The sequence below is a fragment of the Aspergillus flavus genome, chromosome 3 (assembly GCF_009017415.1).
Source record: "Aspergillus flavus chromosome 3, complete sequence".
Lineage (NCBI taxonomy): Eukaryota > Fungi > Ascomycota > Eurotiomycetes > Eurotiales > Aspergillaceae > Aspergillus > Aspergillus flavus.
In genome coordinates this window covers 4,102,314-4,130,173 of record NC_092407.1, presented here as the reverse complement: position 1 = coordinate 4,130,173, position 27,860 = coordinate 4,102,314, and the positions used below count along the sequence as shown (strand labels likewise).

The 27,860-nt window shown below is 47.1% G+C and overlaps 10 protein-coding genes across 10 annotated transcripts; 4 read left to right on the top strand and 6 right to left on the bottom strand.

The window, feature by feature from the left end:
• Nucleotides 1-2,291: 2,291 nt before the first annotated feature.
• Nucleotides 2,292-2,906, bottom strand: F9C07_7452 (uncharacterized protein; the record flags this gene model as incomplete). Its single annotated transcript, XM_071511626.1, has 2 exons — nt 2,292-2,443; nt 2,702-2,906. 2 exons carry the CDS (start codon nt 2,904-2,906, stop codon nt 2,292-2,294), a joined length of 357 nt encoding a protein of 118 aa, XP_071365234.1.
• A 1,672-nt stretch (nt 2,907-4,578) lies between these two features.
• Nucleotides 4,579-5,285, top strand: F9C07_2282515 (uncharacterized protein; the record flags this gene model as incomplete). Its single annotated transcript, XM_041285525.2, has 1 exon — nt 4,579-5,285. One exon carries the CDS (start codon nt 4,579-4,581, stop codon nt 5,239-5,241), a length of 663 nt encoding a protein of 220 aa, XP_041145158.1. The 3' UTR covers nt 5,242-5,285.
• Nucleotides 5,286-5,292: 7 nt separating this feature from the next.
• On the bottom strand, nt 5,293-10,058 carry F9C07_2282514 (uncharacterized protein). The gene is made up of 3 exons (XM_041291331.2): nt 7,684-10,058; nt 7,434-7,625; nt 5,293-7,380 (listed from the first exon to the last, which is right to left on the bottom strand). Exons 1-3 carry the CDS (start codon nt 7,852-7,854, stop codon nt 5,623-5,625), a joined length of 2,121 nt encoding a protein of 706 aa, XP_041145157.1. The 5' UTR covers nt 7,855-10,058; the 3' UTR covers nt 5,293-5,622.
• On the top strand, nt 8,233-9,986 carry F9C07_7449 (putative NADPH-adrenodoxin reductase Arh1; the record flags this gene model as incomplete). The annotated part of the gene is made up of 3 exons (XM_041291338.1): nt 8,233-8,538; nt 8,619-9,053; nt 9,114-9,986. 3 exons carry the CDS (start codon nt 8,233-8,235, stop codon nt 9,984-9,986), a joined length of 1,614 nt encoding a protein of 537 aa, XP_041145156.1.
• On the bottom strand, nt 10,056-10,946 carry F9C07_7448 (allergenic cerato-platanin Asp F13). The gene has a single exon (XM_041285518.2). The coding sequence runs from the start codon at nt 10,869-10,871 to the stop codon at nt 10,224-10,226; it is 648 nt and encodes a 215-aa protein (XP_041145155.2). The 5' UTR covers nt 10,872-10,946; the 3' UTR covers nt 10,056-10,223.
• Nucleotides 10,947-12,997: 2,051 nt separating this feature from the next.
• On the bottom strand, nt 12,998-13,471 carry F9C07_7447 (uncharacterized protein; the record flags this gene model as incomplete). The annotated part of the gene is made up of 4 exons (XM_071511625.1): nt 12,998-13,093; nt 13,154-13,171; nt 13,221-13,306; nt 13,405-13,471. The coding sequence occupies 4 exons, from the start codon at nt 13,469-13,471 to the stop codon at nt 12,998-13,000; spliced, it is 267 nt and encodes an 88-aa protein (XP_071365233.1).
• A 341-nt stretch (nt 13,472-13,812) lies between these two features.
• Nucleotides 13,813-15,126, top strand: gprD (G protein-coupled receptor GprD; the record flags this gene model as incomplete). The annotated part of the gene is made up of 2 exons (XM_041291337.1): nt 13,813-14,385; nt 14,452-15,126. The coding sequence occupies 2 exons, from the start codon at nt 13,813-13,815 to the stop codon at nt 15,124-15,126; spliced, it is 1,248 nt and encodes a 415-aa protein (XP_041145154.1).
• Nucleotides 15,127-19,120: 3,994 nt separating this feature from the next.
• F9C07_7445 (putative translocation protein Sec62) lies at nt 19,121-20,439 on the bottom strand (the record flags this gene model as incomplete). Its single annotated transcript, XM_041291330.1, has 3 exons — nt 19,121-19,303; nt 19,358-19,914; nt 19,974-20,439. 3 exons carry the CDS (start codon nt 20,437-20,439, stop codon nt 19,121-19,123), a joined length of 1,206 nt encoding a protein of 401 aa, XP_041145153.1.
• Nucleotides 20,440-20,619: 180 nt separating this feature from the next.
• On the top strand, nt 20,620-23,153 carry F9C07_1463133 (lectin C-type domain protein). Its single transcript, XM_041291336.2, has 2 exons — nt 20,620-20,900; nt 20,977-23,153. The coding sequence occupies exons 1-2, from the start codon at nt 20,835-20,837 to the stop codon at nt 22,711-22,713; spliced, it is 1,803 nt and encodes a 600-aa protein (XP_041145152.1). The 5' UTR covers nt 20,620-20,834; the 3' UTR covers nt 22,714-23,153.
• A 269-nt stretch (nt 23,154-23,422) lies between these two features.
• On the bottom strand, nt 23,423-27,177 carry F9C07_1463028 (uncharacterized protein). Its single transcript, XM_041285529.2, has 4 exons — nt 27,168-27,177; nt 26,780-27,086; nt 26,687-26,706; nt 23,423-26,496 (listed from the first exon to the last, which is right to left on the bottom strand). Exon 4 carries the CDS (start codon nt 25,988-25,990, stop codon nt 23,594-23,596), a length of 2,397 nt encoding a protein of 798 aa, XP_041145151.1. The 5' UTR covers nt 25,991-26,496; nt 26,687-26,706; nt 26,780-27,086; nt 27,168-27,177; the 3' UTR covers nt 23,423-23,593.
• Between the last annotated feature and the right edge of the window lie 683 nt (nt 27,178-27,860).

Here is a 27,860-nt window from a genome sequence, read left to right as displayed (position 1 = left end):
AAGTGCCGGTCATCTATATGCGTATTCGGAAAGGTCTACTATTTTATTTTCGGTTGAGAGGCAACACTAACCAATGTGCAAACTGTGTTCTTAGGGCTTCTGATAGTCAATAGTGAGAAGGTTACAGGATAGTAACTCGGTTAAAGTGAAAACCCATTTATATAGAAAAGCCCCGCGTACTTTAGTTGGCGGTCCTGCGTTTTCAAATGATTTTTCGACATTTTCTGAATTTTTATATCATTAGCACATCTGTATCATTGCTGTTAAGTATGAAAGTGCACCCCGCCATGGTTGCTTAACCAAAGACCCTTCCCGGGTTATGTAAAAAGATAACGACGTTTAGAGTTAGCTACAGGCACCCAAAGCAAGGCATTGTCTGAGACGATATGGTGCATGCTACACCAGAAATTAGACAAAAGAATAGACTCAAGCTTATACTCCATATCTTCCAAGACACAGAAGCTGCATTACTCCCCCTTATTGGCGTAAAGAGGGGAAATACCATATTTTAAGAGCCTGGGAATGCCGGAGCAAACCCACCGACCTTTCTCCCGTGGCTACACCCATATATTGCCGTAAGACATCTATATGTGATTGCAAAACGCCTGAAAGTAAGAGTAAGTATGAAGTTCCCATGACCAGGAATATATCAGACTCGGGTATTGTATTCTAGCTCTGCTTACTTGCCATTGTATAGGAAGATTCCGCTCATGAAAATAACCCTAAAACATCTAAATTTATGCAAGTTCTATGAAATAATCAATTTTTATTTCTTCCTGACCCGGGAATCTCAAGAAAAGCATACAGCTGCGGGAAAAAGCCAGATAGTAAGGCTAATACCGCCATGCCTTTACAGTTTTACTCCAAAAAGTTTACAAAGATGGTTTAATTCTCCGAAGAGTAATATAAACCATCCATAACAGGTCGATGGAAATATCCGAGCCTTAATAAAATTAAGGCATACAGTACAGGAGATTCCATTATTGAAAGTCTACCTCAAGATCTGTATTGTAGTATAAAGTCGTCCCCTAGTCTTGAAAACAAAGGTATTGTTTATCATATACAACCATGTCTTTGTATTCCACACCGTTGTCTTCATTATCAATCTCTTTAAAGACGACCTGAGTAACCGATCACAAACGTTACACATACCGTGATGGGCTTAAACAAGGCCTCGAGAATCTGGACAAGATAGAGGTATATATTCAGATCAAAGCCGACATGAATGATAGCTGGAATTGTGATGAAACAAGCCCACAAGACATAGCTCGTCAATTACGTGACAGGAAGGCATTCCTGAAACGATACTTGAAAATCCTGGATAAACTGATACTGTGGAATACGAAGCCATCACGGTCACACACAAGGATAACAGTAACCAGGTTAACATCATATAATATTACCTTGGCGAGTTCCCGGTGGATGAGAGACCTGTATGTGACGTCGTATCCAAGGGCGTACTACGCGGAGAAATACAAAGAGAGCTTGATGGGACAGTATGCTTGATATTTTAAGTAGAGAATACCAAGGTTGAATATTTGAGCAATTTTGATATTCTGGTGCATGTAATAAGTTGTTATTAATTGCCATGTATAGAGTAGGGTAGTCTATTACAGGTTATTCTTCAAGGTTGATATTGTAGATGTTGCCTGAGACCCTTGTGGGTGAAGCTATATGAGGGCCTGAGTTATTGAGAGTCCCTTATATTAGTGTTTGATCATGGTTCATCTCCTTATAACATCAGGTTCAGAGATCATCCTTCTCTTGTAAAACAGTAACCCCAGAAGCTTTCAAAGAAGTATAAAGACGTCTTTCGATCTACGATCATACCGGCTCGGACGCCCTTCGTAGCACAACCAGGCAGTCGACTTACATTCAAGGTCAGACCCCGCATAGGATCCGCGATATTCCTCTCATGTAAATCTTCGTTTGTCTACGAATTGTCCTAAATGAAGACATGTATGTACTATAACGCACACGTACTAAACCGGTGACTCTTCATTGAAAAGAAAGTAACTAGAGCCATCAAAACCAAGTATGTCCATCCGCTGCGAGAAAGGAAGACTGACTCATGCCGTAGTCTTCTTATCACCGGCTTTATTTCCTTCGTCTTTTGTTACCTTTCCGGTCTGCTAAAAGGGGCTTTTCCGAGGAACCGGCGTGTACCTTCCGTCACGGAACGGACTCATTGTCAGATTCGTCTGATTGGAATAAAACTGTGCTAGCACAAAACAACAAAACAATAGACTGATAGAGTCAATGGATAAGAGACCTTCAGACGACGAGGAAGATCAGTAGTCTGCCCCTTGGTGTATGATTTTCGATTTCGGCTCGCGTATTTCGACATCCTCCACTATCTTTTGTAGAAGACCGACCAGATAACTAAAAATGATCTTGGAATCGTCCCTCTTGGATCTCGTGAACAACCGACTCTTGTGAATTACTTTATCCTGGGTCAGCGTCATAAAGATATAGTCGATGCCATCAGTGCACATCCCATACACGGGAAGGTCGTCGTAAGTTGTATTGTTGCGGTTGTGCTGCAGGATAACCATGTAGAGCATCAGCTGAGTGCATGCTTGCTCAAATGTATCCGTGGGTTTGACCACAACACACGCGAGTAAACTTAGGCGGAAGGGGTTCAATACAGCGGCTGTACTACGGATTGCCCAGTCGCATCGTTCTTTAGCATGTAACTCACGTGTCTCACCGTTCTGAACCACTGTCTCCTTCATTTCAAGGGCTGTCTGGGATGTAATTTTGAGGATATGTCGCGTGGACATTCTTTCTTGGTATTCAGGAATCTTGGTGAATAGATCCCCAATATGGATTAAGGCTCCGAGAATCATCCCGTCAACAAGGTATTGCTGCAGCATACTACTTTGCGGGACATCAGCTAGCAACATATTTGTACCGGAAGAGTCTTAATTATCATTCGGTCAGTGACGGCACGGGGAAGCACGGATCTTCATTAGTAGCATACCGATATTCTGGCACGTCTACTGGCTGCACACCCGCTACAATGTCAAGGGGAAGTCATATATCAAAACATGAAGTATGTCTGCAGCTCAGTTGCATATACGTATGGAGAGGTGAGCTGCGTGTAGATAGTTAGATGTCTGTCTTAGCAATAGAATGAGGACAAGGGTATCATTAAATAGATAGTAACCTCGCTCTATTGTATCTCTGCCGCAACGTCTCGGAGTTTTCTCCGTTGCCCATTGTGAATGCAAGTATGAGAACATTGACTGAGTATCTCCAGATACATCCTCTTTGCATAATTCGAGAGCATCAACTGGAATACAGTGCCGTCGTTGATTGGTCCTGGCACAGCGGTCTTTCTGTCGAGTAGCTTATCTCCTTCGTACAGCTCAAAGTGGTCCGGCACCACGAAATCTAAATTAGAAGCCACCTGTTGAACAATATCCTCAGGTGTAGTGACGCCCGCCCCAACCTAAGCAGTTTTCCACAGAATATGGATTAGCAAATTATATGGCAATAAGATGAGGTCCACTGACTTTAGCCGAAAGATAGCGGCCCTCTCGATAGCCCACTAAAATGGGTGTCATGATGACTAGTCCAGCCATTGCATAGGGAGCTATCCAACACCGACTCTGACCAAACGTGATGCAGTGAGATCAAGTGCCTCTGGGGCTACAAAAGTTTGATTGTTGAAGGGGATCTAAGAAGATGGAGGGGAAAGAAAGAAAAACTGGAGGAGGAAGGCAAGGGGGACAAATAGAAATAGATCAGCTGCCAGCCTGGAAGAGTGAATGATGCTGTTCTTTGTTTGAGCCTAATAATTCATTGTTATAACGTAATGCTTTGTTCTTTGTCCATAATCCACCTCTGCATAGCAACCAAAGGCCCAAAACAAAAATGAAGCTCACACTACATTCAGCACAACATGGAAACACCACTTTAACAAACTCTGCAGCAGCATAATTGAACACTTAGTCTAAGTCCAAGACAGCACCTCCGACGAAATAGATATATACTTACAAGACACGTTCCTCCCAGCACGCCATCTATTCCAGCGAAGGTATTCCTGGAACGATGCTCAGGATTCATAAGCATGGATGCTGCCAACTTTACAAACTGTGATGCCGTCACGGTTATACATAGGGATAACAGTGACAATTTTATACTGTCTCTTAGTCTGGGTAAGTGCCCACTAGATGAGAAGCCGAAGTTTGTTAGGGCTGCGTTTCAGTTAAACCCGGTTGTGTAACTGCAACTGAATATAATTAGGGATAAGATTGAGAAGGACTTCAGGCGATTACAAAGATGTAGGCTTGTGTGAGATCCTTTTGTTTTTAGGTCATTGTCCATCATTATATGCAATAAGAAAGCCATTGTGTTGTGGTTCGTTGTCAAGGGTGCTTCTTGCTTCTTGCAGACAAGGGCTTAGGTTTTGGATAAAATATATAGCCGACTCAGGCTTCGAAGCTTATTGCTATAGATTATCGATTCCGTTTGTTTACGCATGCTTATAATTTCTATACGAACAACACCCCCTCCACTATTACGATATAATAGTATGGACACCTACCACCACTTGGAGTATCCACATACAACATGAATACACCACAGAAGCACGGGACCGACAAGTCTACACAAGTGATGTGGTATATCAAGCTCAAATCTACAGTCAGATACAAGTGGGTCATCAAAGTACTTGACGATAAAGAAATTTATAACTGCTTTCTGGTGGAATGTCTACGGCGTGCCAAGGAGGGAGAAGGGAAGCGTACAAAGGAACCTACAGACCACAGCCCTGGAATCTACTCCATTCAGGTCGGCGAGACATACCCGGATAAGCCACTGAGCAAGGAGGAAGCCGACCAAAAGTTGGTTGATGATATTCAAGCAAGACTTGATGCATTCTACAGGAAGAACCCACACATGAAGACAAAGACAGTGAAATGGTATGTTGAGGTTACAACAGAGAATGCGCCCTGGACAGAATGGAAGGGGAAGATCAGACTCAACTCGCCCGAGTATTTTCGGTTCCTAGAGAATTGCCTACGGATTACGAAACGTGGGGAAGCTAAGGTGACTACTGATGACAATTCATCGAAAGACGATACATATAGTTTGCTGCTGGGCAAGTTTTGCGACCATCAGTTCCCAGATCACCAGCAGGCTAGTTTAAGGTTGGAGCGTGAGATATACGATGCTATTGCTAAGCACAACACCAGTGGCTGGAGGTATGTCCCTCCTGCCTTAGGGTTCCGGTGAACGGCCACATCCCTTGTTTAAGAAGAGGCCGGGCTGGAATCTATCGCCAAACGTGATTTCGAGCGGAATTCTCTTGAAGATACAACGGGAATATTATACAGGAGTCCGGCGTTGTTTACAAGCTCTAAAAATCATCCAAGAATGAGGTAGAAGACCCTCGAATTGATGTCCTGTTTACCTGATCAGGTAGACGAGTGCATATTTATTCTTATGAATTCATGCAATATTTACGTTACTACATACATGTATCAAGGGAGTATCATAGCATAAACATCCATCAAGCATCGTAAAGAAATTCCATCATACCAAACGCATTCCCAAATCGCATTAGTCCCATGACCGAAAAACATCTGTTTTGCGCCTCATCGTTAAACCAAAGCACTACAGCCCAGCAAAACGTGCCCATCCAGCAGCTCGGATGGTTTGCTTCTCGTCTGTGGCCTTGTTCATGCCACCTCGACCTTCCTCCGCAACCTTTCCACTGACATCACGTCTTCTTCCAACTCCAAGCCCCGCAATGTAGTTACCATATGATAGAGCTGATCCACCACTTACATTAGGACCGATATCAGCTCCAGAGTTACTGACAACACGGCCCTTGCGATCGCTCTCGACTGTCATAGGGCTCTGAGGCGGAACTACAAGCCCGTTTTCATTGACATTGATCGCGTCGTCATGCTGCTTGAGAGCGCCGTAAGTGTTCATCTTCTGACTTCTGCGCTTCATAAGCTTGCTCTTCTTTCGCCCTAAGCCGCGTGTGTCCTCATCGTGGTTACTGACATTCCGGGGAATACTGAGTCCAGTCTTGCTTTCAAGTTCACCGTAAAACCGACCGCTCTTCTCCGGGCTGTCAACAGGAGGTGGCGAAGCTGTTGGGTTAGGGGAGAGATTAGGGATATCCACAAGCACCATACGGCCATTTTGCGTTGCATCATCAGGCGTTTCAACAAAGGCAGGCTGCGGGGTAGGTGGGTTCAGCGCTAAAGGATTGACGCGTAACGACTCAGAAGATTCCCTAACCTCGCTATGGTCCTCGAAGATATGGATGGGATGGTCGCTGATATCCTCTTCGGCATTATCGTAGAATCTGTCCCGTTGTGGAAGATAATGATTCTCATCATCATTTCCATAGTATTCCCGTATAGGGACAGATTCATATTCGCCCCGTACGTCTTCTCGGATTGTATCTTCAAGTTCCCATCCAATACGCTGATTGTTGAACCAATCCAAGGGTCCACTATTTCCAGAGGCTGGCGTGTTGGTAGGTCTACTGTACACAGAGGAGGGGTCGCGATGGAGGAGATTTTCCTTCTGGCCTTCTTCCACCGGTGAAGCGGATCGAGATGGAAAAGCAATCCAATTTTCCGAAGCTGGACTCGCACACTGAGATCGGCTAGGAACATCTGGAGATCGCTCTCGTACAGGTGAAGCGTAGGAAATTCTGGTTGTAGGCCTCGTGAGAATGTCTTCGTCCTGGTCCGGAAGCTGGTACATCATGTGCTCCGCAGTGTCTGCTTGTCGGCCAAATGGCATCAGCGGCACAGGAAGTTCATCGTGGTCATAAGCCATGGTCATCTGGGATAATCTATTTTCCCTCGCGTCTAACGGTGAGGTACTAGAACCGCCCTCGGATGATTTGGCCCGCGTGTGCATGAACGACATAGTGCGGGGTGCGCCGATCAGCGTCTCGCCCGACATGGTGGAATCTAAAGTAGAGCTGCTAGTATGCTTCTTGGTAATCTCGGACTTGTTTCGTTTGTGAGGACGGGCTGTCAAGTTATCTTCCAATGGGTTCAGATCTGGGGGAAGACGGGTAATTTTGCGGAAAATGATACCCAAAAAGATCGAAATGCCCAAAGAAATTGCATGCAATCCGCCATTTATGACACTCAGCAGGAATGTGGCCTGGGCAATCTTGGTTGAGACCTCAAAGTCGGGACTGAGCAAAGTACTCCAATGGTATGCATTGTCAGTGTATTGGTTGAAGCCTAAATATGCCGCAAACACGTAAAAAGGGACCAAGCCGAGGTCGAAGGTCCCGCAAAATAACATGTAGCTGGCTTGAGTTCCAGCAGGTCGTGTAATTGAGCGACAGAGGTGATAGATACCATAAAGAGTGTGTAAAATTGCCACAGCCGGCTAATAAAATGTTAGGGCAACATTTAACCAGATCAAACTCGGTCTGTACTTACTCCGACACGGACAATCCATATAAGGGCCGCAGCAGCATTCTTGATAACAATGGCACAAAAAAGAGACCCAAGAGCTCCAATCAGCTGGAGAATGCGCAGCCCAAGCTGTACCTTTCGCCCGTAGATCACCCTATTCTTAGTGTTTGGGTGCATTGGGGTCCATTTGGACTTGCCACTGGGGATATTACAATACTTCAGCGTACCATATCGTCAGTATGTATGTCTTACACAAGATATCGTAGACACTTACAGAGTCCGGATGCCGATTGAAATTCACCAGTGGCCCTTTTGGTTTGGGCTTGGACGGTGGACGAGTCCAGCTCGCCTGTGTCACAGCCTTTGGGTTGAAAGGGCGATCCGTCGGTCCATCAAATCTGTACGCTGAAGGGGTGCCATAAAGGAATGGAGGCGACTCTCCCATTGTCGCGATGGAAGAATCTCTTAATTTGTCTATATCAATACATCCACCCACGCGAGAGAGCGGGGAGATGAGTGGCGGTAGACGCAATAACCTTAACAAAAAGAATGCTGGGGGAGATGAAGTATGTAGAAACAATGGACGGAACCATGGAACGATGGAATGTCAGAGGAGGAAAGTGTCCGAGAAGCTCCTGCGAGCTGACCCGTGCAAAAGCCCTTCTCCATCTACTCCGGATCGTCAACATCACGATAGTCGGCGCGGCAACCGTCCCGATAAGGATCACGTGCACTGCCGTCATGGCCATTTATCGATCTCGGGGAAAGTCAATCAGATCAATCAATTAATTGCGAACTCCACCACGTATCCGTCTCAGGCACAATGAACCTCCAGCGTGTGCCTTACATCTGTTCGCAATGCACGGTGCAGATCAGCCGCTCTCCACTCCGCCGCTCGCCGCATCGTCTTCTACCGCAACCAGTATGGCAACGACGTCATAACAGTCAGTCCGTTCAGACTAATCAACCTTTTCGCGTCGCTGTTGTGGGGTCGGGTCCGGCCGGTTTCTATGCAGCCTATAGACTGTTGGCAAAAGTGGACGATGCTGTGGTAGATATGTACGAAAAATTACCCGTGCCCTTCGGGCTGGTGCGGTATGGGGTAGCACCAGACCATCCGGAAGTCAAGGTACGTCGTGGCTAATTGTTCACAAATATTGTGCCCCACCGATCTTGCTATATAGATGGATTAATCTGACCGGCCCATAGAATTGTGAGGAGAAATTTACCGAAGTTGCCGCATCTCCCCGTTTCAATTTCATCGGCAATATTGAACTGGGCGAGGATCTCCCTCTACAAGCGCTTAAGCCGCATTATGATGCTATCTTATTCTCATACGGAGCTCCGAAGGATAAAGAGTTGGGTATTCCCGGAGAGAAAGCCTGTCGGAATGTATACTCAGCTCGCGAATTTGTCGGGTGGTACAATGGTCTTCCCGAGCACCGCGACCTAGCACCAGACCTGACATCCGGTGAAAACGCTGTGATTATCGGCCAGGGCAACGTTGCGCTAGATGTAGCAAGAATCTTACTATCAGATGTGGATACTCTGCGCAAGACTGACATAACAGATTATGCTGTGGAGGCATTGGCCAAGAGCAAGATCAAACGAGTTCACGTAGTTGGCCGTCGAGGGCCGATGCAGGTATGTTGATGAGCTCAGATACATCATTTAGCGCAGCATATTTTTACTGACATTGTGTAGGCTGCATTCACAATCAAGGAGCTTCGTGAGTTGCTCCAGTTACCGGGTGTGTCGTTCGATCCAGTTCGTAAGGAACTATTCCCACCAGACGATGTCATGAATTCCCTCCCTAGAGCCCAGAAACGGCTCATCCAGCTCCTCGCAAAGGGATCCAGTAACGATCCAGCAACATCCGCCAAGTCCTGGTCATTAGATTTCCTTCTCTCGCCAGAGTGCCTCAACTGGTCCCCAATTCATCCATACCGCCTGTCACACGTCAAATTCTCCCGCAATGAATTAGACCCGGCGGATCCATATATTACTAGTGCTAAAGTGTCGCCCAAGTATCTTTCCAACGGCCAGCGAGCGCAGGTCAACATTCCCGCTAATACATTCTTCCGAAGTGTTGGATACAAATCACTCCCTTTGCCTGGACTAGAAGACCTTGGGATTCAATTTGACACGAAACGCGGTGTCATCCCCAACGACGGATTCGGTAGAGTCACAAGCCCCACGAATACAGGGGATAACGAACAGCTCCCTGATGGGTCAGTTATCTCACACCTACCGGGTCTATACTGTGCTGGCTGGGTCAAGCGTGGACCCACCGGCGTTATCGCGACGACCATGACAGACGCATTTACGACGGCAGATGTGGTGGCTGCTGATTTGAGCAGCCACCGAGGTAAGGGCTCTCTTTTGAATGGTCCCGGGCACAGCACCGGCCTTGGCTGGGAGGGAGTACGCCCCGAGGCCGAGAAGCGTGGTTTGCGGGCAACAACATGGGAGGACTGGCAGCGTATTGATGCTGCCGAACGTGAGCGGGGCCAGCAGATCGGTAAAATCCGTTCTAAATTCGGCAGAGTGGAGGAGATGCTTGAAGTTGTGCAATAAGGACGCGTGTACACTATGATAGACCCCTTACACTATTTATATAGAACTACCACAATAGATCACGAAGATACCATCTCCACTTTCAGAATCAAATGCAACGTTCTTTGATTATATTATCCCGCGTAACGCATTAATGCTATATCACATGCTGAAGTAGAGACATCAGAAGATAAAATTAGATACTGGGATCATGTAACTCATGATTCATCGTGACCATCCATCAGATAACCTCATCCATTAAGGGAAGCCGCAGTTCGAGCGGGGAACTTCAGTGTAGTCCACATTGACTCTGCCCAACTGCTCGGCCAATCCATTCGTCAGGGTGTTCATGGCCTGCAGGCCGATGTTGAAGCCACCGGGTGCCGCATCAATGGCAGTCACGTAAATGGACTTGTCAACGTTGCCGGCCGCATAGTGGAGCTGGTAGCACTTTCCGCAATTGGGGCTGTTCCAGCCGGCGACGGTAGGAGCACCTCCGATATTAGGGAAGCCCGGGAGGGATCCGAAGGTGCTGTAGCCCTGGGAAATGAGGCCGTAGACACCGTCCGAGCAGGAAACAGTAGTCAGAGAGCTGCCGCTGACATCGTACTTTTGGTCGTAGGAGACGGAAATAGTAGCGGCGGTGGAAGCGTCGGTTGACTGCTCAACAGGTGCGGCCAAAGCCGAGGAGAAGAGGGCGAGGAGAGAGATGGTAGTGAAGGACTTCATTGTTATGATGGATGTTCTGAAAGATGGTCGTTTGAAGACGGCTTGAGAGGAAGGTGGTAGGAAGGTTTCTGGCTTCAGTGTCTTGGAGAGTGTTCTCGAGTTGCTTGTGATTGTAAATCCTCTTCGAGGGACTCCGAGGAGGTTTATATACCCATTTTCAAGGACATATCGAAGCATTCACAGGCGGTTGCCTCGCCACCGTCTCCGAGATACTACATCGGTATCGTGTATAGTTCGGTTACCGTGAATGGAGACATCCTGATAGAACCTTCCTGGACAGATTTTTGAAACCGGAGCAATCGCAGACAAGAAGCGGCGGGGAAATACCCACGGTAAAGTGAGACAGTCTCCTCATCTGCTGATGGATTGATGGGATTTGATTCATGCGGTGGGCGGAGATCGATGCGGGGGCGCAGTCACTGGGGGATTTTCCGTTTTCCGGGCCAGTCAGATGATGCTGTTTTGGACCCTAATTGAGACATACAGATACTAGGCCATAGCTTTAGGCGTCCGTTTTAGCTCTGCTTGTCCTAATGCGGGATGACACCGACGATCACTCCGTTGGCCACTTCTATTCATAGGTTCCATCGACGGCGTGATACGATCGAGTCATGCAACGCAACAAGCCAAGGAATTGGACATTCCTATCCCGCATCCTCGGATCCATGGGCACGAAGTATACCCGACAACTCCGAGGGTTGCACATGGTGAGATACCAGCCTCCTCCCCTGCCGCCAGTGATGTCATGTCGGACCATGTTAAGTGTGGATTATTGATTAATATCTCTAATCCAGAGAAGAACTTACTACTAGTAGTAAATGAGCTCAAGAAGCTTCGAGCGGTGAGATCTGATTCACGGTTCACCTGAAAGGCAGTTAGTATCTTTGTGCCAAGAAAGCTGCCACCAAACTCATGAAAATGCGTGGCACTTCAATATATTGGGTATGGTATCTCTCCATAACTAATTATACCTTTGTTGCCTTAATCGTATCTGTATGTCTCAAATATGCAGGCTTGGGACGCCTGAAGTCTGCAAAGACAAATCAATCATACCGTTCAATATTCACTGAGGGCCTTGCATGAATTACTCGGAAGTAAGAATAAATCCGGCAATTCATATATGCTGTCATTATCGACGATGTGGTACCACGTCATATTTGGTGGAAAAGGATCTCAGCGTGACCTACCATAAGCATCCTCTCACGGATTTATTGAGCATAGTTGCATCAGACATGTTCGTCGAGGGGAGTGCCGAACTGCCGGATTCGGCAATTCTGATCACCGATGGATGGTCGGGAGAGGCCGACAGACCCAATGATCGAGAAGTGTACCTATATAATCCCCCTAAGCCTGAGATTGATCACTGCTATCCTGTCGGAGGAAGCATCCTCGTTTTCCGACTCCTGCCGTAATGGAAACCCATGGTTCGTTTTCAAGAACCCGATTGGTACTTTCCATAGGTATTAAAGTTTCGTCAATAATATAACGAACCATGGTCTGAACAATCGATAGAATAAGACAGCATTGAATGTATGGTTGGAAAGAATCTTGTCGTGCGAATATCTCCTGGCTTTGGGGACTAGAAGTTTATAAATGGTCGATCCCGTGAAAATCTTTCAGCAACGAGAGCAACTCACAGCAAACGACAATAAGGTGCCTCTTTTTTAAGTTCAGAAGGGAAAAGAAAAAGAAAAGAAGAGAAGAGAGGAGAAAAACGATTCCCTTATTCTATTCTGCGCCTGGGGTGATACTATACTCTAGATAGTTATAGTAAAAGCGTGATTCTTGCAGCGGCAAGGAAAGACCGAAACCTGCAGGGGAGCTTGTTTACCCCATAGAAAGTAAACCTTAGCATGTACTCCGTGTCGGGTAAAAAAGCGACACACCGTGACACATTGAACCTTGAACCTGTTGGAACTTGGCGACAATAAATGGCCTCAGGCTCCCAGGTTGCGAATTTATCACATCATTTGGCACGATGAAGCTTTTTAGCACCGTCGTTTCTTTCCTATTGTGTAAGCTTCTACTTGAACGATACAATGGATGTCATTTTCTATTATCGTGTACGTTTCCTTTTTTTTTTTTTTTTTTTTTTTTTTTACTATTTTACCGCTTACGGATCATATATCCAGTCCCAGTCTTTCGGTAGACGTGCTCAGCTAATTCGTGCGATCGTTACAAAGTACCGATAGGTACACCGAGGCTTTCCAGGTCTACTAGTAAGGCACTCGGCTCCGCTGACTGTCGATCCCTACTCTCTCATCGGAGGATATATTGATCTACTGGGCCTAATTAGCTTGCATCTAAAACTTCAAAGGTAGTAATGATCGCACTCCGTTAAACCGGCCATGAGGGGCAGATGCTCTGTCATTATGACTGCACTTTCGAAAGTCCTCGAGCTATTCCAAATATCAATTGCTGAAACTTTCTGGGGTAAGGCTGGTCTCCTGACAACCTACTTTTGACAAGACATAGCTCTGCATAGGGGCGTCGCCATTGACAACAGACCTTGCGATGTGTACCCACAGGGGTTAACGCATGCTCACGAGGGCGCCGTTTTTCGTGCAGGATCTGCCATATGGCCACCAATTCGTGCTCTAACGCAGGTGGTTCTGTGCGATAGTTGTCCCTTAGAGGCTTTACACTATACCGGGATCTTCCTGATCCAAGCCATTGGGAATGCCGATCATGTACGAAAACGTTTGCTTACTTTCAAGTTTCCGGGCACCATAGTTGACTAGGGGAAGGGCCCACTGACCCCAACTGTGGATCAGCATATTGCAGGCTGTGTACTCCGAGTAAAACTATACCCGACTAATACCCACACTATGCTTTTATGGGTTGTTCATCGGTACTCCGAAGTACGTACCAAAAGATGTTTAACCTTGGAACCATGAGGTGCCCCATATATCTAGCGAGTTGAAGCCCTCTCTGGCCAAAGCTTGGGATCAAAAAGCTTTTGATGAGGAGCTTAGCCGGGACAACAAAATGTTCTAAATTCTGGGTCAGGAACCGTCCCCAAACCTCAATGATAAGCGGTTATATACCCTCATTCTTTCCCAGGGACTTCCAGGCGCGGATACTTCTTGCCCAACCATTCCACCTCAAGAGATGAACAATGATCGCCCTCATTCGCATGTTGCACTTGCTTAATGGTGAGGATGCTCAGACGCACTTTACGAAACGGCAAAATGCAACACAGCAGCCTCTCACGGGCGGGGATAGAGCGGGGTTTATTGCTATGGGGGTGGTCGCCCTCTGTTCTTTTATTGCATCGTTCTGTTTGTTAAGTTTCCTTACCTACCGTTTCATCTTTTGGAAACGTTACTATAAACGTCCCCTCGCCGCCAACCAATACGTCGTGTTGATTTACAATCTTCTTCTGATTGATATCCAACAAGCAACTGCCTTCGTGCTATGCCTCTACTGGGTTTCGCGTGGTCATGTCGACTATCCAAGTGCGGCCTGCGTCCTGCAAGGTTGGTGGATTCAGATTGGTGACCCTGGAAGTGGGTTGTTTATCATGGCAATTGCGATGCACACCGGTGCCGTCGTACTCAGAGGACGGCAACTTCCACACCGGACCTTTGTGTGTTGTGTTATAGGACTATGGGCCTTCATTATCGTGCTAGGATTAATCCCTGTGGGGTTATTTGGTTCCAAGACTTTCGTAATCTCCGAGGCCGGTTGGGTAAGTTGTAATTCTCAACAAAAGCAGGGATAGAGGGAATACGTACTTACATTCTTAATTTTCTAGTGCTGGCTTGGCCCCGAACACGAGACGGAACGTCTCTGGGTTCATTATCTATGGATCTTTCTTGCCGAATTTGGAACAGTCGTCTTCTACGGCATGCTATTCTTCCACCTACGACGTCGTATGAAGCAGGCAGCGATGCTCCGTCAAGGACACCAAGAAAGTCTGAAACGACTAAACCGTGTCGTCATCTACATGGTTATTTACCCGATTGTATACCTGGTCTTATCCCTTCCACTGGCAGCAGGCCGTATGTCGACAGCCAGACACATCGTTCAGAGCAGAGGGTACTTCGCCGTGGCTGGGTCCCTAATGGCGTTGTCAGGCCTGGTAGACGTTGTAGTGTACACGTTGACCCGGCGGCACTTGCTGCTTGATACGGAGATCAGCACATCGGATAAGATGTACGCTTACTCCAACTCGAACGCATACCAGACACACATCACAACTACCACAAGAGAGAACAAGAAGCCGCGTATGGGGTCTCGGCTACGCCGTGGTCTACAGACAATAAACGACACGATAAATGATGGGGACTCCACTGAAGACCTGCGCAAGGATGGCGACATGGAAATGGCCGATCTGGGCCACGGAGTGTACCAGGAGACTACGATCGAGATCTCGCACGAGCCAGCGGACCCGGACGAATTTCACGGAAATAAACGGAATAGTGGATGATGTGGGCGCTGGGCGAGACTCACATCTCCACTAACAGACTTTTCAACATATGTACTATCATTTCATTCCTTTCCTTTTTGTCTCATTTATTTTTCAATCCCTCCCTCCCCTCCCTTGTGCCCTACATTAAGCACCTTTCTCCCCTGTACATTCATTTCGACTATCATTTCATAATTGATTATAATGGTACTATTAATGATACCCCAGCATGTTCCTTTGGCTATTTTTTCTTCCCTAATGATCTTCTCAACCGGAATGTACGTAATGATTTGTATAAATCTGTCATACAATGTCTAGTACCGGGCCGAATCTTCGGCAAACGTTTCCATCGCACATCCGGCATGGTGATCTGCGCAACCACTCTCCACTTTGGGAAAAGCTTGTCCATTGAATTTATTCGTGTTCTGGGCCCACATTGTCGGATCGCACCCGACACACGACGGCCTACACGCAAAAGGGGTCCTTTGAACTCTGGTAGCGCCCACTGCCGACGACCAATGAACGATCCCTTCAAGCCCCCTTCCTATACGGAATATGTTGCGTACGAATGACAATCCATATGGATGGTATACATAATCATCCAAGGCGCAACACGGGATGCGCACTGGTCCCAGTTCCCCACAGAGGGCCTACCGCTGCACAAGTTCGCATCTGGCCAGGCTGATCAACATGGATGCGCGACCCATCTACCTCGTACTGACCTTCCCAATGGGGCTATTTCTTCTCCTGGAAAGAACCCGGCAGTTCTTCCCGGCTCCATAACGATCTCGGTGACTCGGAGTATCCGTCCATTGTACCCCGGTTATGGACGTGCACGGGGTATACCATAGTAGCCGTTCCTCATTCAACTTAAGAAGTCAATAGTGTGAGTAAAATGTAAACAAAGCTACTTAGACTAATGCAAGCCATACATCCGTCTCAAAATAGTGCTCAGTCAATAAACGCCTCTTGACGTTCCATTCATCCGAGTCGATCATAAGCCGAGGAGATGATAACATGGAAACCTAAAGGAAAAGCCCCAAGTGCCTGAGGATGTCGATCGAATTAGTACAAAGCAGGGACTTGCCTAGGTACCTAGGTCATTGCTCGACACATTTCTCCTTCTCCAAGCCCACGCAGCTCTTCTACATGAACTCACAAGCACAATCTCAATTACTTGGTGATTCACATGGACTCATATCCTTCTGGAGTCAATTAAACCCCTTTTGGAACTTATACGAGATTTTACGTGCGATCCTCTCCCCTTTAAGCCATCTCCAATTTATGGAGCCCGTGGCTCTAGTCTAAGTTTTAAGGCCCTAGTCGGAATAACCCCTGGACTTCTAGAACACCTACACCCTTTCCCGGGCTAGTATACTAATTAGTATCTCCCCCTAGGTAAAGTTAGACTAACGCAATTCAACGCGAACGAGGGAAACAAGAATTTCGACCATCGACCCACCCAAGTATTGGTAATAAGTAAACTACTCTCCGTAAGGACGCATGAAACAGGGAAGTGCCCTAAGCATAAATTAAAGCGGCTGATCCCATCTAATTTTATGATGTGCTGCTTATAGTTGCGAAGCCATCGCTCGTATTTGATGGGGCTTGGCTGAACGTGATGGGGCTATACGGGAAAGACCAACTTTCGAACAGGTATTATTCGAAATTAATGTCATAAGTGTTTTATTGGTGGGTTGGACTTTCCTTTGACTAATGGTGATACTGGTCTATTTGATTAAATGTTGGTGAGATGTCAACTGAATAGAATTATGCACGCAGTTTTCTTTTCCCCGAGCTCGCGGAATATGCCCATCTTGCGACTTGATCGACCATAGTTATCTTGTCAAGGACGAGCAGATGATGCATCAACGGTGTGAGTATAATCTATGACGAGTCTGACTACTAGTCTTGGTGACATAAGTACGGATTGGACCTCGCATATTCGCATGTGGAAGCAAAAGTGAGCTTCACAGAAAGAAATGTTGAGTATTTTGAGACCCGAATTGTTCATAGTTCTATGTAGAGTTTGACCAGTCTGAGTTTTGCCCTTTCATTAACCAATTTCATCTAATTTTTGGGTCGGACAACTCCACTTCTGACTATTAAGTACGTACTACAAAAGTCCTCCCCATAAATTTCCTATCGGCCGACTGATATTTCTCCGCGGGAATACTCATACACCACATTGTTACTATATCACCATCCTTAGCAAACCACTTGTATCGCTATTGACCGTGCAGAGTGCTGCTGGTCGCTTGCGTGGGCAGCTTTACGATCGCTGTGATGCCAGCTCGGGTGAGGAACAGAATCTCCCAAAAGATTTTGTTGAACCAGATCACCATATCAATACCGTTCAAACATGACACACAATGGCTATTACCATGTCTCCTTTGGCTCAAATATATGATTCACCACTTGTCCTACTGCATTGGAGAAAATCCAACTTTGCGGGGATGATATCTCGAACATACGACTTCCTCATCAATAAAAGTCCTGGGGTTTGTTTCCACTACGAATAGATTCCTGTCTGGCTCAAATACTGCTCGAAAGAATGCAATTCACACTCAGCTAAAGGCCAGTGCAACAAATCAAATACAATCTCTCCCAGGATCGTCCCCGAAGTACATACTTCTCAAGCAACTTCAGACTATGTTTTCCAAAGTCCTTCATATCCCCGTTTCTCATCAAGCGCGAGGCAGTGGAGTGTTATGTTGTATCATGTGCCGCCATATTCAATTGATGATTTATGTTTGATATCATACATTGTAGGTATTTCAGCTCGGTTGATTCGGGGATTGAAGCTTTCACAATTAAGGGCTTGATCAAATAGACATATGTCATTTCTCAAGGGTGGCGCCAATATCGGCCTTTGCAATCAAGATCATGAGTTTTATTAGGGAATAAAAGACATGCCAGATATCTTGGTTCATGACTAGCTCACTGCTAAGAACAGGTGAGGCGCCGCCGTATCTTCCAGGGTGAATTGCCAGCTAGTAAAGAATATAAGAACGTGCTTGGGTGTCGAACTAACTAGCGGAAAGATTCATTTGTGATTAGGATAAGGAGTTGGGCCTATTCTCACTAATTTTAGAAAAAAAAAATATATAAAAACCGAACGATATGAAGGATTATGTTAGTGAATATGTAAACACGGTAGCTAGGTGATACTACTACACCGTGATAGATGCCCACTTCACAAAACTAATGTATCTGTACTCGTAGTAATCTACCAGTAGCTCACTGGTTGCCATCTGATACAAATCGGGAATAGTTGAAGGGTGATTGAGATTGAAGCACAAAGCTGACAGACATCTAAACGACATTTTTTCTGCGGCTACTCTAGTTTATACATATTCACATACTAAGGCCGTTTAAGTTTCGATATTAGTGTGTAATGGAGCAATCTTGTGGTGTTATGGCGCAGTAACAACTTGATATCCAGATACTTAGCTAGGTGAGCGCTTCGACAGTTGATTGAGAGCGTTAGCACTTATTATCAATGTTTGTTTGCATTGAGAACCGATCAGCCTCCAAAGGATATACATGTAAGACCGTGGTCAATATGATATGCATCTTTTAAGTACCTAACTTGGAAATTTGCCGGCTGGCTATTGGAAGGTTAAGGTATTATAGACCAAAGAGTGCGGTCGAAGGAAACCACTTGCAAAACTTGGTTTACTGGTAATGTCAAACTATACAATTTTGTTGCACTTAGGGAACTGTCACCCTCACCAAAATTGTATGAATAGTCGAAGCTATTTATGTAAAAGCAGAACTTCATTTTTTGTATGTTGAAACCTTCATACGGAATTGAAATCATTTCGCCCATAACCCGAACCAACATAAATAAACCCTTCAAACAGGTGATAAGGAATACCTGACGAACAAAGATAGCAATAAATACTAGGTAGCATACAGATGCAGAATGTTAAATTTATCCCTAGCAGCAATGATCCAGTGCAATACGATGCAAAAAGAACCTACAAAGCCCAAAGTGGCCAGATCTATACCATTACTCGTCTGTCACCTCCTCAACTCGAGGGGCCAGATCGCGCTTCACGGCACTTGAAGTATCCGGGGCCGCGGTTGCCGTTGTGGTCGCTGAAGGGGCAGAGTCGGCTGGTTGAGAGACGGGAGACTTGGCGGACTTGGATGCGTCGCCGGAAGACTTCTTAGACTTCTTCTTTTTCTTACTCTGTCGTACGGATATTAGAGAAAGTCATAAGCACAAAGTCGAGAAAATACATACCTCTTGCCAACCCCACAAGGGCTTGAAGCTGTCAATGAAGCCAACATCCTCGAACAAGTTCGGGAACAACCAGAGACCAGGAGGGACAGCAAAGACCGTGACGCAAAACAGAATAAGACGGAAGATCGACATGGCGAAGAATAACCCCAGTAGACCCATCATACCAACACTCAGGTACCAAACACCCTGTCTCATCACCATGGGCCACAATGGGAAGAGAACAACGGCGAAAATACCAGCCACCACTGCGGCGGCCATAGCCTTCTGTTTCCATTGCGGACCCTCATATAGCCATACGTAGTGCATCATAGGGTCTGTTTCCTGGTGTTGCTCAATCTTGACGGTCCACAGCCCCTTGACTCGGTTCTTGGGCTTCGCGTGGTTGTGACCCGCGTGGGGATCGACTTTCGACACGCGCAAGGCAAGAAGCGATAGGGGGAGGAGCTTGAAAACATTCTCTGCTGATGCACGGTCCGTTACGGGAGGGAGTAAAGAGTTCTTCTTTGCGGCTGCTTTAGCGTACGCGGGCGACTCCAGAGCGCGAATGGCACGTTTCACTGCATGGACAATCAGCCGTGTTGCGGACAACCGGATCTAGATTTGATGGGATAAGCACCTTTGAACATGTCCTTCCTCTGTCCATCCATGATACACGTTCTCGGCTTCAGGTTCTGAGATCGCAAGAACTGCGCAACCGCGATGGCTTTAGGGTCTGGGGGATTCGATGGGTTCACAGGGACTTGATGCGTAGTCTGTTGTGGTTGAGGCTGTTGTGGTGTCTGCTGGCCTTGCTCGTCTTGCTGGCCTTGCTGGCCTGGTTGTCCTGGCTGTCCTGGCTGTGGCGATCCTTGGCCCTGTCGTTGGGCCTCGACCTGCTTCTGGTGAGCAGCGAGAGCTCGCATTCTCAGTTGTTGGACGTATTGCTCCGTGGACATGCCATGCTTCGCAGCTTCAGCATTCAGCTGTTCGCGCTGTTGTTTAGCGAATTCCTCCGGAGTCATACCACGCCTTGCGGCCTCAGCAGCGAACTGTTGCTGCATGGCGGCAATCTGCTGGGGAGACGGCTGGCCGGGCGCCGCCATGTTGTAGTAATGTGAAAGACGGAGATGAAGTGGGAATCAATTAATGATAATGCGGGCGGAAACCTCGAGGATTTCCTCGAACTCGATGGGAGAAAATATGTCCAGCGACTGAGAGAACGAAGTGATATGGTCGTAGTTGGAACTCGAGGATCGACGGGAACTTTAGAAGTGGCCAGATAATAAATGTTCCTTCTCAAAAGGGTAAAGTCATAAGCCACGCCGCACCGCCTTCTCTGCGGCGGAGGAATCTCCGTCATCGCTCGTGTTATCAGTTCGTTTACTTCATTTCCTTTACCCCCTTCTCTTCTCTTCTCCCTCTTGTCTTTAATGGCTGCCCCTGCGCGACCCTTTTTAGCATTGCTCGTCTGCCATGCGCATAAGATCTCAGCAGCTCCATGTCATTAAATTACAACCCTGACCAGTCATCCCTCATCAATACGAAATGGGAAACGGTCTTTCTGGTAAGTTACCTAGCCCACTTCGGGGAAGTATACAGCGAAAGAAGAAAAAGAAAAAGTTAGCTAAACACCATAATAGAGCGAGAGAGATGTTTCCGGTCAGATTCCGATCAACTATATCACAAGCTCTGGTGTATCCGTGACAGCGGCATGCTTTGGCAACAATGTATTCGAGACGCAGTCCGCTGAAAAATGTATATCCAATCTGTTATCGGTTGGATACCGACGCTTTCTCATCGATCTGTACTGGTCGGTGGACTCGCGGGCTTGGACGTTTTGTCCAGTAGCTATCCCAAAGAATATTCCCGTTGTCACTGTTTCTACGACACCGACCATGACTCCAACTGCAACTGCCAGTGCTTCTCAAAGCACTGCTACCGTCGTTTCCAGTTCGCCAGGATGGCCGGTCTATGAGATAGGCCCCTATCTGTGCTCAGAGAATCTCGATCTATCTGGTCTCATCGATGTCTTCCAGGATTACTTCAAAGACACAACGTCTCAGTTGAATGTGTACATCAGATACCTAACGTTCAACCTGCATGTTGCTGCTAGCGCTGCCGCCCCGGAACAGCCTGCATCAAGAGTATCGGGTGACGGGCTGCCGTCTTTCTCTGAACGACTTGATGTTTTGATGGATAACCGTCTTTTTCACTATATCTACACACCGTCACAGCTGGCCAACGAACGCAGTAACTTGAACGAGTCTTGGTATGAAGTCGATGATGGGTACAAGCCTATTACCGAATATTTCACGACTTACGAACTCTCGGATGGTACACAAAGTACCCCGGATGGTTGGCCGGGCTCAAAATATGTGCAACTTGCAAAAGAGCGCCGTCTCTTTCTTGAATATGGTTCTGTGGACCCACAACTCGAGGACTATAACTTGACCGCGGGTAAAAGTGAGGTCATTTTTCCTCCAAAGTATCTAGCATCCTTAGTACCCGCGCCTCCGACCGATGAAGGAGGCTTGGATTACCGTTGCATCTATGACATAGATGCTTCCCAGGTATCTCAGGCGAACTCCTCTTGGGCGCTTTCGAGTAGCCTATCTCAGCCTCAAGGCCTGAATGAGACCTATGCCTTGCGTGAATTGTCAGACAGGGTTGCGAATCTAACCGCATGTGGGTTGACACCAATCCTCAATAACACCCTATTCAACATGACCGCCGACAAGGCAGTCGCACCGTATAAGAATATCTCTCTATCTTCTACATGGGCATGGGCTGAGGGGGAACCCCAGGGCGCAGATGTGGCCGACAATATCGATTCGCCCCAACATAACCGATGTGCGATTATGGACGTGTCACTAAGCGGTCACTGGCGTGTTGCGAACTGTACGGATGTGCGGCGTGTAGTCTGCCGAGTTGCGAACTTACCGTATAACTGGACGATATCTAGTGCTGCACATAGCTACAGCACAGCCTACTCGGAGGCCTGCCCAGACAACACGACTATGGGAGTTCCTCGCACAAGCTTAGAAAATACCTATCTCTACCGATACCTCCTGACTCAACCGAGCAGCATCATCGATCCCGCCTCTCCAGATCCCGCTAAACGTGAGGTCTGGCTAGACTTCAACTCTCGGGATATTACGTCATGTTGGGTGACTGGTGGGCCTGGTGCTAAATGTCCATATGCGTCGGATCCTAAGCAGCTGGAGAAAAAAACAGTTTTGGTGTCTGCTATCGCAGCCATCGTTATTTGCATCATCACCGCCCTGACACTATTCGTCAAGTGTAACACCAACAGGCGCAACTCAAGACGAGGCAAGAGAATCATCCATGGGTGGGAATATGAAGGTGTCCCTTCTTAAAGCATGAGTATCTGATGCCAGATCTGATACCAATGTTCTACCCACATAATCTGACGTTTGAAAGCCGTTCTGTGACACGAAGCTATATTTATTTGATACCCAATGTACGCTTATATTGAGCAATGTATATCAGTGGATTTATTTTATAGGATTGTATATAGTTTCACCGATGAGTGTATATATTGACTATATTCAGATGAAAGTTCTTCGGTATTACGTGTCACAAATTCACTTCATAGCTTCTTGTAACTCACGAAATCCACAGGATCTTATCAATTATACTCGACAAAGAAAAGAAACTTCACTTCCAGAGGATTTGATTGAAAATAGTAGCATCGACAGCGACCTTCGTCGCGACTGAAAACCTGGTATATAGCGATATATACAGGAACATGGCATACATAGTATAGCATGGCACGGTTAACACAAAAAGAAGATCAGTCATATATAACCAGTAAGCAATTGACAGCGTGGGATATCCTGATTCGTTCATCGCTGTGAGGAATAAAAGAGAAAAACGTTTCGCGAATAACGGCATTATTATGGAGATAAAGGTAATGGTTCGAGAGCAAGAAAAAGAGGGAGAAGGAGAGGGCGGTTTGCAAATAAAGGAGAGGAGAAAAGAAAAGAAAAGAGGCCATGATGCTATATGAAGTTCGAAACTGTAAAGCGCTGATGCAGTATGGTATGGTATAAAGCTTTTTGGTTAGACACTGCTGGCTATCAAAGCCGGCAAAGAAGAAAATGATTCTGGCGTAGTGATGAATGACGAGAAAGGAGAATAATGGTATATGGTTAAGAAGAGAGGTCGCTCTCTATATGCATATGCGGTGATCAAGGATTGGGATATCGCTGAGTAAAAACAGCAGAGGTCAATGGCTTATATGCCATTGACGGTTCGTGGATGACGAGAACCAAGACTCTGGGTTGCCGGTGGAAGAGGCATGTGAGCAGGACGAGGTGCGGCACTGGCCAGGCTTTTCCGACGCAGTCGGCTGCCTTTGGATGGTGGCGGTGATATGCACACACGCGGGTCCGGAAATTGCTCGGCTATTTCAGGAAGCGATGGCTCGATTGGAGAAGGAATTTTTGGTAAAGGGCAGTCAGGAGGAGGTAATGCTGGCGGTCCAACTGAAAGTCCAGGCATACTCTTGCGACGCAGCATGGGTCCAGTCGAAGGACGATTTGGTGTGACTGTGGGGAAAACAGAAACTCTGTGGCGTTGCTGTTCCCGACGAGATGCTTGATAACCAGCCTCCGGGGGTGATTGTGGGATTTGTGAACGGGCAGGCTCATGCTCGATAATGCTAGGTGGTCGCGAGGATTGCGAAGCAGTTGATGTTGCGCCGGTGATCTTCGAAATGCGCGAAGCATGCTGCAGTTTTGGGTCCAAATTTCTAGAATCTCCGAGCGAATCTTCAGAATTGGATATGCGTAAAGACCTCCTCTGCGGGGAATCACGGAAAGGTACAACTTGTTCATGCGATTCGCTCATTGCGACGCTGCTGATGCTCTTGATCGGAGACTGCGGTGGAGACGGGAATGCAGAGATAGGATTGGCCTCATCTGGGTCTGTTTCGTCTCTGCGAGTGGAGGGAAACCGAGGAACCTGCTGTATCTGACCTTGCCCCATTCTCGCCGTAAATCTCTTGCTGAAAGAGGGAACACTGAAGTTCGGAGCTGGGGGGGAAGCGCTCCGCAAGATGGGATCAGGCACTGTTTGCTGGGGCTCAGAAAGGTCCGAGGTTTCTGCTATTGTTGGCGCATTCGAAGGGTACACAGACTCTCGCTTCGTAGAGTTCGAGAACGTTGGGCTTCTGGGCGGGCCATCTAGCGGAGATAGAACCGTCGAGATAGCGCTGCCATTCGGAGGTGAGCTAGCCCCATTTGCTTCAGGCTTCATTCCCATAGAGTAGAAACGTGTCTGGCCACTGACTGGCGAAGTTACCTCCGTTTGGGTCGTGGACATTGATTCGGAGCGCGACTCGGGAGTAGCCTGAGTAACTATTGACCGTCGATTGTATGAGATATATGAGCTTCGGCGAGATTGATCACTGAACTCTTTATCATCAACACCAATCACTGGTTGAGGATTTAGATACGCTTGCGAGAAACGGTTCGGGTCTTTCTTTACCAACTGTCGGGTGCTGGGTTTAGACTCCAGTTGATGCTCCGTGTCGTCGTCAACCGCTCTCTCTGAGACATACTTCTTCCCTCCACGCGCTTCGATTTGAGCTCTGACAGCTAGAAGCCACGAACTCATTTCTTCCGGGGTGTTAAAAACCAGAAGAAGACTCCGTGTTAAACGCCTAGCATGGGAACGGTGGAAACCAAAGCGGGAGAATAGATGGCGGTGCGTGTCGGTTGAGGTAGCGTTATTTTCATCGTTTATTTGAGAAATTTGCAAAACCCAATGCTTCCCCGGGATCGCATCGCTCGCAAATGCTACAGATTTGGGACCTAGCTGCAACATCTTCTCCGGGAGCCGATCATACTTTCCGCTACCAGCGTACTGCAAGATATAGCCGGTTGTTACCAACACATAGATCTTCGGCGACCAGTCACTCTTGCCGATAGTCTCAGACAAGGAGCGCATGTGCTTTTTCTTCTCTTTGGCCTCCTTCTTCCGGGCCGCTGGATTCTCTGCCTGAGGTGATTCGTTCTGAGTGCTGCTTTGTTTCGCAGAAGTTGTGGCCTGGATGCGCAAAATGGATTCCGCAGATAGAGAAGGGGTCGGGAGATTATCATGTTTAATTGCCTGTGGGTAGGCCTGGAAAAGCGGTGGAGGTTTCCAGCCTATCTCACCCGCCGCTGGCTTGTCCTCGCTAGTTTTCTGGCGAGACTTTGAGGCCTTGGACCGATGAGGGTCCACTATCGGCGAAGTCATAACTGTCGGAGTAGAAAACGCTGTTTTAGGTGTAGCTAGCGTTGGTGAAATAGGCACAGCGAGATCTGGGGCAGCCTGTGCCGCAGGATCCTGCGTTTCCTCGATTTCAGAGAGCTTGGAGTCGGTGCTCTCTTTGTGGGGTAGTTTCTCACGGCTGAAGATGCTACGCAGGCCGGATTTAGAGGACTGTCGCTTTACCGGGGTCTGCAATGGAACACGCTCGCCTGCCTCGCCATCATTCTGGTACTCCTCCGGTCGTGGCCGATTAGGACGAGTTGCGACCACAGTCGGCCGGGCGCTGGGGCGGCTGAAGTTGGTTTGTAACGGGGCTAGGGTTTGACCTCTGCGCTCGCTGACCGATGATTTAGGAGGCTCGGTGTTCACTGTCATTCTGCTGCCTTCGATTGACAGCTATCTTTTTCGTGGGCCCTAAAACTGGTTGGGTCTCGTGCGAATCGAGATGGGCGATAGTCCTCTTGTCATGCGCTCCAATGTAGCCGAATCACTATTGAGACGAGGGGAGGCGATTAGTAGGGAGTGTACAATTGGCGCAAACAGTGCGTGGTTGAACGAATGACGAAATGAGCACAAAGTGCGGTTCGAAGTAGGTCTTCTTTCTCCACAAAAGACGGTGGGATAATGGGCATTGCAGTATCGGATGGACCCACGGTGTCTACTAGATAGTGCATTGATCACCAACTGGGGATAATCAAAGAGATGTGGTATCAAATGGGATTTGAAAGATCAATTCAAGCGCAATAATGATCGTCTGACGGCCCGAAATCGTGTCGTAATAGATAAATGAAGGAAATTGACTTGAGGGGTCGCTACAATGAATCAGTGGGCAATTTGACTACTCTATCGACTGGCCCGAAGCCATGGTCCTCCAAAGCGCTCTAATTCTGGTAAGTGAGTGTCGAAAAAGCAAGAGGGGAGGGTAGAGTGTGGGAGGAGAGAAGAGGAAGAGATCTTGTCGAAAAGACCAGGTCTGGATAGGCGATGAGATTCCAGCCGCAACGGAGTCATGACCAGAATTTTTATTTTTTTTTTATTTTTTCCTTTGTGTTAAAATTAAACCGGACGTACCAATGCACACTAGTCTGTGGCTAAGGAAGCTGCTGCCTTAGTCGGGGCCGTGATGTGTAGGCGATGAGCAGACCTGAAACGGATGAGACTCACAAGCGAAACCAGGAGTGGAGAGAGGATGCGTTCTGAGACAAGAGGATTCAAAATGAAGCACAGATTTCATTGCGATCTGAATTTCTAATCGGGCGCGTAGTTCAGCATTGAGTCCATGCCAAATTGTCTTCGACCAGAATGATGAAAACCCCGGTCCTCCGTACGGAGTAAATATTCTCCCAAGTCCCAACACACTGAAAGATGAGAATACCCCTGAAATTCAGCCCCTCGAAGGTCTCCACCTTGGGTAACGGTTTTCCGCTGATTGGGCCGACGTTAGTGGAAATGGGAATGGAATCATCGCTAGCTAGTTAGTTAGACGATAGTGAGCCTGGACATACAGTTTTCACGGTCGATCGCTGTCAGAAAAGGGTCCCGTGTGGCGTACCTGTAGATCTCGACCACGATGTCTCACTCTCACAATTGGTAGGAGTTTCAACTCGTATTGCCTCGAAGGAGGAATCGAGGGTTTTCCTTTTTTTTTTGTTGATAAGCTTGGCTTTTTCTTTTTTTGGGTTTCCAACCTTATTTGTCACGCGGGCACGAGACCCGCGTTTATGCATGTCAAAAAAGGTTTGTGCGGCTGACTAATTATTTCCCCCTTAATTAAATGAACTCTTACCGTTTTTGGTGTCACTTGGAGTCGGCCCGTAAACCCCAATCTGACCTAGTCGTATATTTAGAGGTCGTTAAGACTTAAATTGGTCTAAGATGAACATCTTATAGTCTCCCGGTCCGCGTTTTTAACTCGGCTCCTCGGTTCCGCTCTGTGGGGGAGTTGGAGAAAGAAAGATACACAAGTGGGTGTTATATCCGCAACATCTATTACTATCAATCACTGATGCTTCATGAATCGTGTATTCCCAGCATAAATCAGAAAGGAAAAAGAAAACATCATTTGTAGTACTACCGCGGTAATTAATCCGAACTTGATTCCTCACATACTTACACCGCACATATCCTCTTTAGTGACTTCGTATGTGTCATATATATATCACCAGATTAGTAGTAGATTGCCGGTAGAAACGCCTACCCATAGCTGTCCTATATCATTGCCCTCTTTAAGAAGTCACTCTAGAAG

Coding starts and splice junctions, on each gene's coding strand:
- F9C07_1463133 (XM_041291336.2), top strand. CDS start 20,835: ATGTCATTAAATTACAACCCTGACCAGTCATCCCTCATCAATACGAAA. Junction 20,901..20,976: donor AATGGGAAACGGTCTTTCTG/GTAAGTTACCTA, acceptor ACACCATAATAG/AGCGAGAGAGATGTTTCCGG.
- F9C07_2282514 (XM_041291331.2), bottom strand. CDS start 7,854: ATGGGAGAGTCGCCTCCATTCCTTTATGGCACCCCTTCAGCGTACAGA. Junction 7,626..7,683: donor TCAATCGGCATCCGGACTCT/GTAAGTGTCTAC, acceptor GGTACGCTGAAG/TATTGTAATATCCCCAGTGG. Junction 7,381..7,433: donor TATGGATTGTCCGTGTCGGA/GTAAGTACAGAC, acceptor ACATTTTATTAG/CCGGCTGTGGCAATTTTACA.
- F9C07_1463028 (XM_041285529.2), bottom strand. CDS start 25,990: ATGACAGTGAACACCGAGCCTCCTAAATCATCGGTCAGCGAGCGCAGA.
- F9C07_7448 (XM_041285518.2), bottom strand. CDS start 10,871: ATGCTTCGATATGTCCTTGAAAATGGGTATATAAACCTCCTCGGAGTC.